The sequence below is a fragment of the Chondrus crispus genome, genomic scaffold (assembly GCF_000350225.1).
Source record: "Chondrus crispus Stackhouse genomic scaffold, scaffold_154, whole genome shotgun sequence".
In the NCBI taxonomy this organism is placed as follows: Eukaryota; Rhodophyta; class Florideophyceae; order Gigartinales; family Gigartinaceae; genus Chondrus; species Chondrus crispus.
In genome coordinates, this window is record NW_005179022.1 from 172,134 (window position 1) to 184,234 (window position 12,101).

At 55.3% G+C, this 12,101-nt stretch overlaps 2 protein-coding genes; both read right to left on the minus strand.

The window, feature by feature from the left end:
- Window positions 1–7,841: 7,841 nt before the first annotated feature.
- Window positions 7,842–8,153, minus strand: CHC_T00002738001 (hypothetical protein). Its single transcript, XM_005713830.1, has one exon. It carries the CDS (start codon window positions 8,151–8,153, stop codon window positions 7,842–7,844), a length of 312 nt encoding a protein of 103 aa, XP_005713887.1.
- Window positions 8,154–8,469: 316 nt separating this feature from the next.
- Window positions 8,470–10,468, minus strand: CHC_T00002739001 (hypothetical protein). XM_005713831.1 is given in 2 exon segments: window positions 8,470–8,779; window positions 8,780–10,468. The coding sequence occupies 1 exon segment, from the start codon at window positions 10,466–10,468 to the stop codon at window positions 8,780–8,782; it is 1,689 nt and encodes a 562-aa protein (XP_005713888.1). The 3' UTR covers window positions 8,470–8,779.
- Between the last annotated feature and the right edge of the window lie 1,633 nt (window positions 10,469–12,101).

The following is a 12,101-nucleotide window of genomic DNA, read 5'->3' on the forward strand; positions in this document are numbered from 1 at the left end:
AACTGGAAGCGGGGCGCTAGTGTGCGACTTGCGTGTTGAGGGGGATCGTGGGAACGCCATGTATCCTTGTTTGTCTCCCACTGTGCCGCAACTCAACTTATCAAGCTGTGCATCTTCGCATTGCCGCATTTGACGGGCGATGAACGGGGGCCGCCAGGCGTCTTTCTTGCCCGCCTGAAACGGATCTGCAGATGTTCTCTGGCAGAAGGGCTTGCGTTGCGTACCAGAAGGCCTGTCATGGACGGGCCCTTCGTACGTGTTTCCAGCTGGCTCATATTGAATTTGGATAGGATCCTCGGCCAGTGGAGCCGTCTGTGTCCTGGAGAGGCTGGAAAAAACGCTTGGCAGTCTCCGAGCGCCCTGGGTTACGGGCGGGTGGAGGTCAACGAGAGTTTCATTCATCGCCATCGCTTCTATCGCTTCGCGCTGCCGCGCCTGCAAGCAGAGACGGCAGTTGGAAACGTCACTAGTAAGGCAGCTCTCGGTTGATGAGCAAGAAGTGATGCAGGCGATGGTAAGTTGGGGAAACTCTAGTGGGAAGATGCGGCCACGACTGCAGTTGGAGCGAGTTAGCACCGGGCTTCGCGGGGGAGTGTCGCGGGCGGTGAAAGATCCCTCTGTGCTATTGCGATGGAAGTGGAGCAGGGAATTGAGCAGGGCGCCGATGCATTTAGGGACGTAGCGGGCTAGTTTGGCAAGGGTCGTTCGAACAGCGGGGTGAGAGCATGGTTCGTGCGCGGTGGCAAAAGACTCGGTTGTGGAGGAGGGTTTGTCGGTGGGGTGCGAGGGGAGTAACATTGGAAATGGTTTGATTGGGACGTAACTTGAAAGAGGTTTATTATATGTCGGGGAGGGTGGAACGCGAGCTTTTGTGTAAGCGCGGGGTATCGAAGGGAGACCTTGCGGGCAAAGTTGAAGCTGATTGAAGTTGACGGTGCATGCAAGGTAAAATACAGACAGGTCCATCAGGTCGGTTTCTTTTTATAGTTTTCGCGTCTAACGGAAGTTAATATTGAGCGTAGCAGAGAAGTGGTTGACAGGGGCGGGAGTGGGCGGCTTTCACAAAAGAGTGGGAGGGGAATGGAATAATGCAAACATAGCGGTGGGAGAGCGGCGATGAGAGAAGCATTTTTGCGGGAGGCGTCGGGGAGTGATTGACGTCAGTGTCGGACTGGAAGTTTGTTGTCAGCATCATGAGCGCAAGTGGAGGGATTTATGTTTTATATAGCGGAATGAGGCGCGTAGGGGCGTTGCGGAGGTATTTTTGAGGAGGGGAGGCGACGGTTGAGAGGTGAGGATGCCCTCTTGTGCGCGCGTGTACGTGTGTGTGCGTGTGTGTGCGTGTGTGTGCGTGTGTGTGGATTTCTCTGGATGATGTTTGACTTGTGTGGACGAAAGCATCAATATTTTGGAGTCTTTGGGGTTCTACGACTTGGTTTCTCTCGATCGAATGCAGTGTGAGTAATTGTTTTCTCACACGGCAAGTAGAGGCGAGAGGCAAGATAGTAGAGAAGAGTCTTCCATTGCCATGCGATGGTTACAGGGGAGGTTTCAAACTATAAAATCATGTGAACAAGGCGTTTGGAGGCGCCCCACTGAGACGTAAATATTCGAAGAGTGGTGTAAAGCCAAAACTCAAAAGCGTAATGGGGGTGCATCTGAAAGGCGAACAGGACGTGCCGTGCTGCATGTACGGCTGGTGTACAGAGACCGTGCTGTACAGCAGTCAAAGTTTCCCGCCTTTTGCTGACACTATATTTGCTCCCGTATGACGCACGAGATCGCACCCCGCGACTAAAATTTTCCTTAATTTTCGTAAGGCTTTCTCGACTGTTGCTAGATGGCGGCACTGGCACACCTCTGCGACCCTGCTCTGCCCTTTTGGGTTGGCGCCCAAACCGGCCTCATTTCCTCGCGACGCATCTCGCGGCAACTGCATTACGCTTGCAACTGGCGCATTTGTTTCTGCAGTGGGGATGTGATCACGCCAGCGGTATCCGCTACGGAAGACACTGGCGGATAACTCGTCTAACTACCAGACACCGTCGTAGAAACACCAGGCCTGAAACGTTTCTCCTGAAGGCAGCAAAACTGCATCTCGCGCCTGAACCCTTGGAGGGAGAAACCATGCAGATTAAGGCTAGCCCAAGTGCAATCCATTCGCGCAGGTCTTGCTATTGCTTGCAACCCCGACACGCCTGAGCATACGTTAGAAGTCATTTAGCTCCAGGACGCTATTCCCTTCGCTCTTTTATACAATAGAAATTGCAAACTCGTTATCCATTAGCACTATTCCTACTCATCTAAGAGATTTGTGCTTAACATCCCGCTGCTGGTTAGCAGCCTCATGATGCCCCGCTGCAAGCTTATTAATAACCTGTGGGCTCACCTCGAAAAACCTCCCCATCGCCACGGCATACTCCTCACTCTTGATGTAAACTTGCTCAATACTGTCGTACCGATCCTCCAAAATCTGGAGGACTCCCTTCATCCGATGTGAGCTTTGCTCTAAAAAGGTCCGCATTGCGCACTGACATCCCTTGTTGCCTCCTTTGTTAATCTTCTTACCACAGCAACACTTGCCCTCTTCCCCAGCCAACAGCCCGCGCATGCGCATCACTTCTGATTCTAGATACGTGCACGCACTGACCAGAGCGCGAGCCTCAGTGCGATCCCTTCTAGCCGAGATGCGTTCAAACGCGGTGCCAGCGGGCGGCGTGAACAGCCTTGGCATGTCCTTGTTCTCCATGTGCGGCACCATCCAGCGCTGCCCGTTTCTTCTCCGAATGATCTTCTTCCTTTCGACATGTTTGGCAGCCTTCTCCGGCACGGACACACTCTTGGCCCTAGCGGCTGTGGCGCGCCGCGGGCGGTCTGTCGCCGAGAAGCTCAGTGCCTGCTCCCTAGTCATGCGGGGGGGAACTTTGGCATTGGCCTCCTTGAGCGGTGCCGGTGTGGGTGCCGGCACTGGGATGGACGGGAGGGTCTTGAGGGCGGGCTCCGCAGGCAGCTCGTCCTCGGAGGTGGCTGAGGAGAGGGCCCTCTCCGCAGACTTTGCGGTGGCGTCTGACACCGGGGAGCCGGCGTCTTCTGAGGGGGCGCGTCTTTGCCACTCGGGCTTGCCGCGGACGACAGCGACGGGTGCGGGAGGTGACCCGGAGCCAACGGGGGTGGGGGTGGGAGACGCGGTCTCGAAGAACGGGATGGAGCGCTCGGCGGGCTCGCCAACGGCGAACGTGAGCGCGCGGGCTTTGCCGGGAAATTTCGACGGGATGGGCGGCAGCGAAGTGTGGGCGGTGAGGTCGTCGGAGGGTATGCGCGGCAGGTCCGCGGGGCGGTTCGATGAATCGCGGCGACGCAGAGAGGCGGAGAGCTTCTTCAGCAGGCGCAGCGAGGAGGAAGAGGAATGTGTCGAGGAGAGGTGCGGCGACGTGGGGGAGGACTTGAGGTCGGCGCTGCCGCGCGAACGCCTCGAGGAGGAAAAGGACAGACCACGCATTGTGTGTGAGAGGGAGGAGGGTGGCGGATGGGGGGAGGGGAGTGGGAGGGGAGTAAGGGGTGTAGTACCTGCTGTGAGGAGGGGGGGAAAGGGGGGAGGGGGGGTGGCAGGTTATACTGTAGGATGGAGAGGATGAGTAAAAGCGGAGAGGGAAGAGGGGGAACGAAGTTTGTTGGTGTCGAGGATTGAGAGTTTATGGCGGCAGATGTGTTATGCGGGTGGGTGGGAATGGGAGGAGGGTGGTGCGGTTCAAAAGGAGAGTCGGATTTGTGGGCCGATACGCGGCATCACGTCATAACGTCCCAAAATGGACCACTTTTGAACTTGCCCCTATCCCTGCGCCATTCGACTCCCTCCGCCACAACGGCTCGCCTGGCCGAGCCCACCCTCTCCCCTCCCTCTCCCCTCCCTCTCCCCTCCCTCGCCCCTCCCTCGCCCCTCCCTCGCCCGTACACACCACCCTCCCACCCGTACCTTGCCCCCTCCTCCCCCCTCCCTCATGTCTCTACATTTCCCTGGAAACTCCGCCACAACCCCGCCAAGTACACGTCTCGTCTCGCCCTCTTCGCCAGCACTCTTCGCACGTTTTCCTCTAACTTGTGTACAAAAGTCCCGCCCCGCACATGCTTCCCTAACGCCTCGCCGCGTGCCACGCCCTTCCCATTGGCCTTCGCCTTCCTCGCTCGCGTCCCTCCGCCTCTCCCGCACGCCCGCCTCCCGACCAGCCCCGCTTCCTTGGCACTCGAGACCCCCGTACCCGTGAACGGCTTTGTACTGTACACTACTTGCTTGTCCACAAGTTCTACCCTTTTTGATGCTGTACCGCGCCCTGCTTGCTCTCGTCGTTCCACATCTTCCACTGCGCATCGCGCCCGTTTCATTCGCCCGCTCTCTGTGCACTCTGCCGCCAGCCCCTCTTCGCCACCGCCTTGCATTCGCCTCGTGCTCTTCACAGACCGGTGATCAAGTCGTTCAATTTTTTTAATCTTCCTCCCGTCCCATCCCCCCTCATCATTTCTGAGCTTTTTCATTGCGCACCCGTTTCAGTTCCACGCCGTCCCGCCTTTTGCCTGCGGCTCTAGAGCATCGTGTAAGACACCAATCTCTTCGCACTTATTCACTTGTACGTGCTTGCGCTTGTGTACACGCTTTCTCCACCCCCTTTTCCTCTTGCAAACTACTTTATCCTGCAGTCGCACTACTGTCCCCAGGCAGAGTCTCTGCTCCCGGTTTGCTGTGCCCCGTACTGTTCTGTACGCGTCGCACGTGCATCGATATATTAGTCCACTCGGTCTTTCCCCCTTTGGCCTTGTATCTTTTCTCTCTAGTCATCCTAAGCGCCCTTTCCATTTACAACCATTGCTTTAATCGCAAATTTCCACTTTTAAACGTTACTGTCTCTCGCTAAACAATCGTGCTACCCATTTATCCGGTACGCTGTCTCCTTTCCTCCACGCTACGCCGTCGTACGTACCTTTATCGCATGAACATGCGGTGCAGACTCCCACGCAACGACATCAAAACACCGTCCTTGTTCCCTGTGTGCACTGTACGTAAAGCACACCACACCGACGGTCGGGGTCTAGCTAGACCTTGCCGTCAAGCCCCCTCCTCATCCCGGGCTTACCCAAACGGTCCTTGAGCCCCGTCCGGTCTGTATCCACTGCAGAGCTACTGGTAGGTTGATCGGATCTCCGTCCTTGCGCCTATCACAATTCGGTTCCTGGTCGGGAGTCTCTGTCATGTCGTGGCGGCAGTGGACGCGCAAGGTCTGGGTGTCTTGCCTGGTCCATAGATTTGAAATGTAGTCACCAATCAATCGCCGCGTTTTTGAATTTTGAATTTTGGCTCCCTTTCACGCAAAGCATTGTTGCGCCATTCGCTCATTTCGGCCTACTGTATGCGTGTCTTGGCGCTGCGCCACAGTATGCTTGGCGCCAGTCGAGCACAAGTAATTTGATCCTCCCTGGGGTGCTGTAAAAGCCTCTTTTTTTTTCTCGCCTTTCGATCGTGCCGTGCGTACCCTCGCCGACAGAGCCGTAAGAATATGAGAGCTGCGAGTTATAATAGGTATCTCGTGGGAAGCTCTGTCCACGTATTGTAGCATCAATCGCTTTACGGCCTCTGGCACTCATGCAACCAGTGACTCAGCAGCCTGGAGACGCAACCTTGCCCTCTGCATCGATATGAAAATGAATGCAAATTTTCACCGGTTGAGTTTTTTTAGGCGACGTGCTTCCACAGAGTGGCTCCCCAGAGCCATCATGCTTCCCCCAATTTCCACTCACCGAGAAAAACAACTCTCTGGGTGGTGAAGCTACCCTTGTGCGTTCTTGAATGGCTGCTGACATGATGACGCCTTCCTGCACAAATACTGCGCAGCAGGTGCAATCAGGTTGTCCAGGATCGCGCCTCCTCGAGAGACAACCTCCCACATTTTCGTCTTACCTTCTCCGCATTCCCTTATTGCCCTGAGGTGTGTAAACCACATGCGGAGCCTTTCCATCCCTCCATTCTGCGTTCCTCAGAATTCCTCTTGGGACGTCCGGCCCAAATTGAAGTATCACTTTAATCGTTCGGCACCGGTGACCTGCCGTGGAGTACATACTGCAGGCGTGAATGCACTGATTACAGTAGTTTCTGCGCGGCAAGGGGTTACCAGTGGAGAACTAGGAAACACGAAAACCTCCACCGTAGTATTAAACTCCGCACAGGTTCCGAGGTGTTGACACCTGACTTGCCCTGGAATTTCAGCCTGACATCAAGCTGAAATTCCAGGGCAAGTCAGTCTCGGCAGATTGGATTCGTCCAACTGATACGAAGTGTGGCACATATGTAAAGTGGAATAGTAACGCATGTGACCTATTGCGACTCAAAAACAAACACCTCCTCCAACGTGAAAACTGAATTCGATGACGAAAGTATCCTGCGTCAGATTAGCTCTCATGCGGTCGCGAGGGTGCTGAGGAGAGCTGCGTAGCAGATATCACCAGAGTGGCTGGAGTGTTGACAGTCCCTATCCCGAATGGAATGCAGACCGCGCCAGTGTAGTTTGGCATGATCGGAGAAGCTGTTGAAACACGGTTTGTTTCTGCGATTGCATGACGGTTCAGAGTAGACAAAAAAGGCCCAGCTGGTGCCCTGTGTGCAAATTGTAGAATAAATGCGGCTCGAAGGCGTGTTTGGCATTTGGCTACAAGCTAGCGCTACCACCGCACAGTACAGAGATACGTCAGGATATCCCTTATACAGTAGTTATGGCGGACGCTCGAAACGCGCATGAAATAGTAGTGCGAAGCAGAAAAGTGGGTTCAGAAGGAAGCTCCGCGTACAGGGGACGAGCTCGGTCTCTCCAGAGTTGCTGAATACAATACTTTATAATGTGATATGGGATTTATGGGTACGGACTTCATTGCGAGAGAGAATTTGTTGTTTTGTATACGGAAGCGATGAGAAGCTTCATGTCGGGGGCTTGCACGCACGCGTCGTAGAGCATTGTGGAGTACCCTTAGGTATAAAGAAGAGTGGCAGAGAGTGGTTTTCCAAGACAGTGATACTGTTTCTTATTAGCGTACAATGGGGCTTGTCTACAGGCCCCAATTCAGTATTTCTGGTCTCAGTGTTCCTTAACGATACCCTTAGGGTACCGTACTGTTGCGGCTAGTCCAAGCCGCACACCCTACGGACCGAAAGAGCAGCGATTTCTGTAGGTAGTCCGCAAGTTTACTCCCAAGTCGCCTCTTGCTCCCTCGATGGCCTTCCTTTCTACGCGCTGCGACTAACTTATACTGTCGATACTGGCAACCATCGGCGGCATCCCGTCCTCCATCCCTCGAGCAGGCGCCTGCCGCCACCGTCCAGGACTCGGTCCGTTTGCCCGCCCTTCCGTTGCGAACCTCCCTCCGTCCCCTCCGAGCCTCACGTTCCCCTCTTGCTGCCACCGTATCCACCATTACGCCCTTGCCCAACGTCCTGCGCGCGCTTCCGCCCGACACCTTCCGTAGCCCTGGCGGCCCCGCCACCGCCTCCTGTCTGCCTCCAGCGACGCCATTGGGTCAAAACGCTCTCGTCGTCCCGCAACGTCCTCGCGTCACCGCACCGCCTCCCTTCCCCGAACGTCTCCAAGTCCTCGCCATGTCCTCGCCTGACACTGTCGGGCTGTGCCGCGCATTGGGAGCCGGGTCATATGCAACCGCTCTCGCGTGTCCCACGTGTCAAGAAAGAATCAAATTCAGACCCGCAACACCCCTCCCTTTTCCCATGTCCTTGAGAACTGGTTGGAAGCACCGGTCCTATTGACGGGGTGCTCGGTCGAGCTCGGTCTTGGACACGGGAGTCTCCGTCAGTCTTTGTCCAGTAGCGTCGGTGCGTCCTTCTCCATACTCGGGGACCGCAAGGGAAGAGACGTATGGGCCTTTATGGACGATATAAGTCTCGGTACTGAGTCCGCGGAAGACCACCTAACGTCACTGGAATCCGTCCTGCGGCGGCTACTCGACGCAGGCGCCCGGTTGAAGTTCTCAAAGTGCCAGTTTGGCGTACGAGCTGCCGAAATTCTTGGGCACTGCATTGACGAAGATGGGCCCAAGCCGTCAGCCGCCCACGTAAAGGCGATCCGGGAACTCGTAGAGCCGGGAAACGGGGAGGAGCTCATGCGCTTCCTCGGTCTAGTCAATTATTTCAGTGACTTCGTCGACCACTTCGCCGAAATTGCGAAGCCGCTCCATGCTGTCCTGAGGGGTACGGGCTTCAATCGGAAGAAGAGGCGCGGGACCCACCTTGTCATTAAGGATTGGGACAGCAGGTGGGGTAGCTGCCAGAGAAAGGCGTGGGAAGAGCTGAAGGCGGTCCTCGGGGACCCGGAATTTCTCGCATCACCAAGGAGGGGAGCGGCCAAGAAAGTTATGACCGACGCCAGTGGGTACGGACTCGGAGGAGTGCTACTGCAGGAGGAAAGCAATTGGTCCCCATTTGCCAACCCTCAGCGATCTAGCCTTACTTTCATTAGAACCGGATAGGGCCCAGACCGGGTATCGGCGTTGTGGGCACCGGTAGCCGTGCTCACCTCGCAGGTCTCCACTGCTCTCGGAATACCGCCCATCTTGTGGCACCAACCGACACGCCCCGGGGCCCTTCCCTTCCGACGCCGCCGCTGCCTGATCACACCCAGGCCGTCCAACGGGATCGACCCTACCTAAAATAGTCTTGACACAGGGCGCACAAGTGCCTTCTTGCACCGCTCCTTGAGTGCGCTGTACATTATCGTCCGCTGATGGCTGGTCAGTCGCAGACGACACCCAACCACGTTTTGATGAGTCCTTCACACTCAGCTGGCAAGAAATCACTACTCTGGATCCCATACATGTCTGGTTCCTGCCTCCCCACCTTTCCACTGATGAGGGAAAAACGGCTGCCCTTTCCAACTCTGACCGGACCAACGTGCCTCCTGCCAACCTCGAGCCTCTTCTGCCCAAGACTAGAGACACAGTACCCTGCCGAGTCGCATGCGACCACGCACCTCTTCAGGACTTCGACAGACACCTCATCTATCTCCGCCCCTCCAGCTTGACCCGGCGACGACCTGTATAACCTGAAGTAACAGCCAAACTCCCCGAGATAGGGCACCAACCTCCTTGGATCCTGCCCGGCGATCAACACTGCCTCCTCCGACGCCCTCACCTCATCTACAATGTCGCCCAGACTCTTGATACGCCCCGCCTTGTTCCACATAGCGTACCATATCCTAAACTCTGCCTCCACTGGTGGCATATTATACCCCGATGCTTGCGTCTGCTCGGTAAGCCGGACATCAGCGTACGAAGTCAAGTCCTCGTCCGCCCAGCCGCATACGTAACCAGACATATTATCGCGGCCAATTATGACGTATCCAAGACCACCGTCCCTGCTCTTATCTATCGATCGCCTATCCAGCCAGATCGACTTTCTCGAACAGTCCCACAGGTCTCTCCGATACGCCCAGACAGGCACACCGACAACTTTGCTGGATGCACTCAGCTGCACCAGCTCCCAACCACTTTCGTACTCGGCCTTCCCACTCCGCATAAAGCAGTTGTTGTTCGCAGTGGGGTTCGTGTCAAAGACACACCTCTGCCCGGGTACGAAACCAGCCGGCACCATCACCCTCTCAATGAGAGTTAGTGGGCCATAATCGCCTCGCCTATGCTCAGCCGTCCATTGCCAGATGTCGGCACCTGACAAGCTGACCAGTTCCTGCCCGCGATAGATCCTCCCGCCGTACCAGGGAAGCGGCACGTCTATAAGGATCGCCCCCGGGCCTCGATCTCCCTCGCGACTAACCAGCGTGACTAGTCCTGCCTCCTCGGCAGCGTACACCGCTTGGTACATCTCACGGGACCAACTGATCCATGAAGGCCAGCTCCGGGTCGAAGTCTCGTACCAACTCTGCGTTGGCAACTCTGACATCCGGGTGACTACCATCTCCGCCAAGCCAACCATGAGTATGGCACGGCCCTTGCGAACACATACACCTACCCTGCCAGCAGGCCTCTCCCTCGTCAGCGGCTCCGCGAACCCCAGGTCACCACACCTGAAGGTCCGCCCCAACAGTGCCCCCTCGCTCACAACTCCCCACTCTTCACCACCAACGCGATGTCCGTGGCTCATCTCGGCCATGTCTCCTACCATGACGTCAATCTCGGACCTATCATAGTCGTATTCGTGTGCTGGGTCGCGGTAGCCAATATCGACCACCTCATCTAGGCTACCGTCAGAACTCGTCTCACTCCAGCTACACTCCGGCTCTGGCGGTTCCCTACAGGTACACCCCGCACCACCGGTTCCACCGTCGACTCCCCCACAAAATAAGCATATCTTAGAACGGTCAACGCAATGTACTCCTGCACCACAGGACACTGTCTGGCTCCTCCCACCTTGCCTCCGCTCTGGATCCGGCGGGTGGTCCGGACATGTCCAGTGGCGCTCACACATCTTGCACTGATCGCAAGTCCACTTTTGTGGGCACCGACTCGTACGGCCACTTGACGTGACGTACGCGTGCCTACATCTCTCAGGGTGTGTCTTAACAAGCGCTTGTTTGCCCGTGCTTGCCCGTGCTTGCCCGAAAAAAAACACTTGCTCTGGTTTGATTGGTTCTGGTAGTTTATTATTTATTAACTTCGAAGAAGTTACCTCTTACAGGCGGCATTGGTGTAGCTTACGCCTTTGGGACAGTTGTCGAAGTCCTATTGGCTGGTTTGACTGATTGTACACTTACGATTTGGCGGACTACTGTATTTCGTTTGCGCTCCACATGCCCAAAAGTTTTGTAGTGTAAGCAAACAGTGGGTTGACAGGGAATGCAAAACCGTTCCCGTCACCCCAACATTCCCCCTCCCGCAGTCCCCTTCCCGCGCAATCTGTTCCCACCTCCCTCTTTTGCCATGGTCGCCACCGATCGAGGTTCTTCGCGCCGCTCCCCGCGCATTGCGAAGATTAATACACGAATATCTAAGCAACCCCCGACGCCCTCCTCACTAGCTCCGACAACAAAACCACACATCCCCCATTTTCGGGCGCCCCTCCACCTTCTGAAGGCGTATCGGGGGGCCGTATTCCCCTGTCCCTTTCCGAATCAGAGACTGATCCTTTGAATCGTCAATGTGGAGAGGCGCCTCCATCGAGCCCGGGCTCGCTGGAAGAGGGGGGCACGGCGGGAAGACTTAACGACGACTAAGAATTGGGGGATCCAACGGCAGAAGTGACAGAGATGTCAAAAGTCTACACTTATCTCTGCCAACAAAAGAAAGGGAAGTTGAGGGAAGTGTGCCCTTTTTGGAATTTAAAATTGGGAGGGAACAAGTTGGCGCTGATATTTCGTTGCTTAATACTGCTGTGGTATTATGAAAAGAAGGGAGCAGATGTACTCGTGAAGTTTGAATCAAACCATAACTGTGAAGATTTGGGGTCTTTTGTGGACAGTTTTGCGGAAAGCGGAGAAGATTGGATAGAGGCACCCTGCTTTTCGACGGCAAAGGCGTATTTGTGCAAGATAGGGGACAAATTCGACAAGCACGACCGGCCGATTAATAACGCAAATAGAAAGGAACCTATCGCATGCATAGAAGATCTAGAAGGATTTGAAGCAGAACGCTCTAAGCCAAACTTTTCACTTTCTGAATTTGCTCGGTTGGCTGTTTTGATGAGAGACGATGAAGTGGCGCGCAGCATACTTTTTAGGTTAGGTCAGGAATTTAGAAGGGCGGAATTGGACGGGTGTACAACGATGGACAGTTTTTGGGGGAAGATAGAAGAAGGTTTAACGATGATTCGGTTTGTTTTCGCTTTTCTCTTCAAGGCCACGTCGATGAAGCTGATCCATGCCCATCTCCCCTCTGTTTCCGCTGCGCTGATGTGTTGAAAGACCACTTTCGGGACGCGAAAGCGCTTTTCACGGCAGCGTTGAGCAAGTGGTCGCGCTCTGGTCAAAACGACCCGGAGCGCTTTGTTAATTTTCTCCCACGAAATGGTCAAAATTTATATGCTGCCTCTAAACGTGCTTTGATTTTGTTTGTTGTTGCTAGGATGGGAACGCCGCACCAAGACACCTATTTTGTGGAAATGA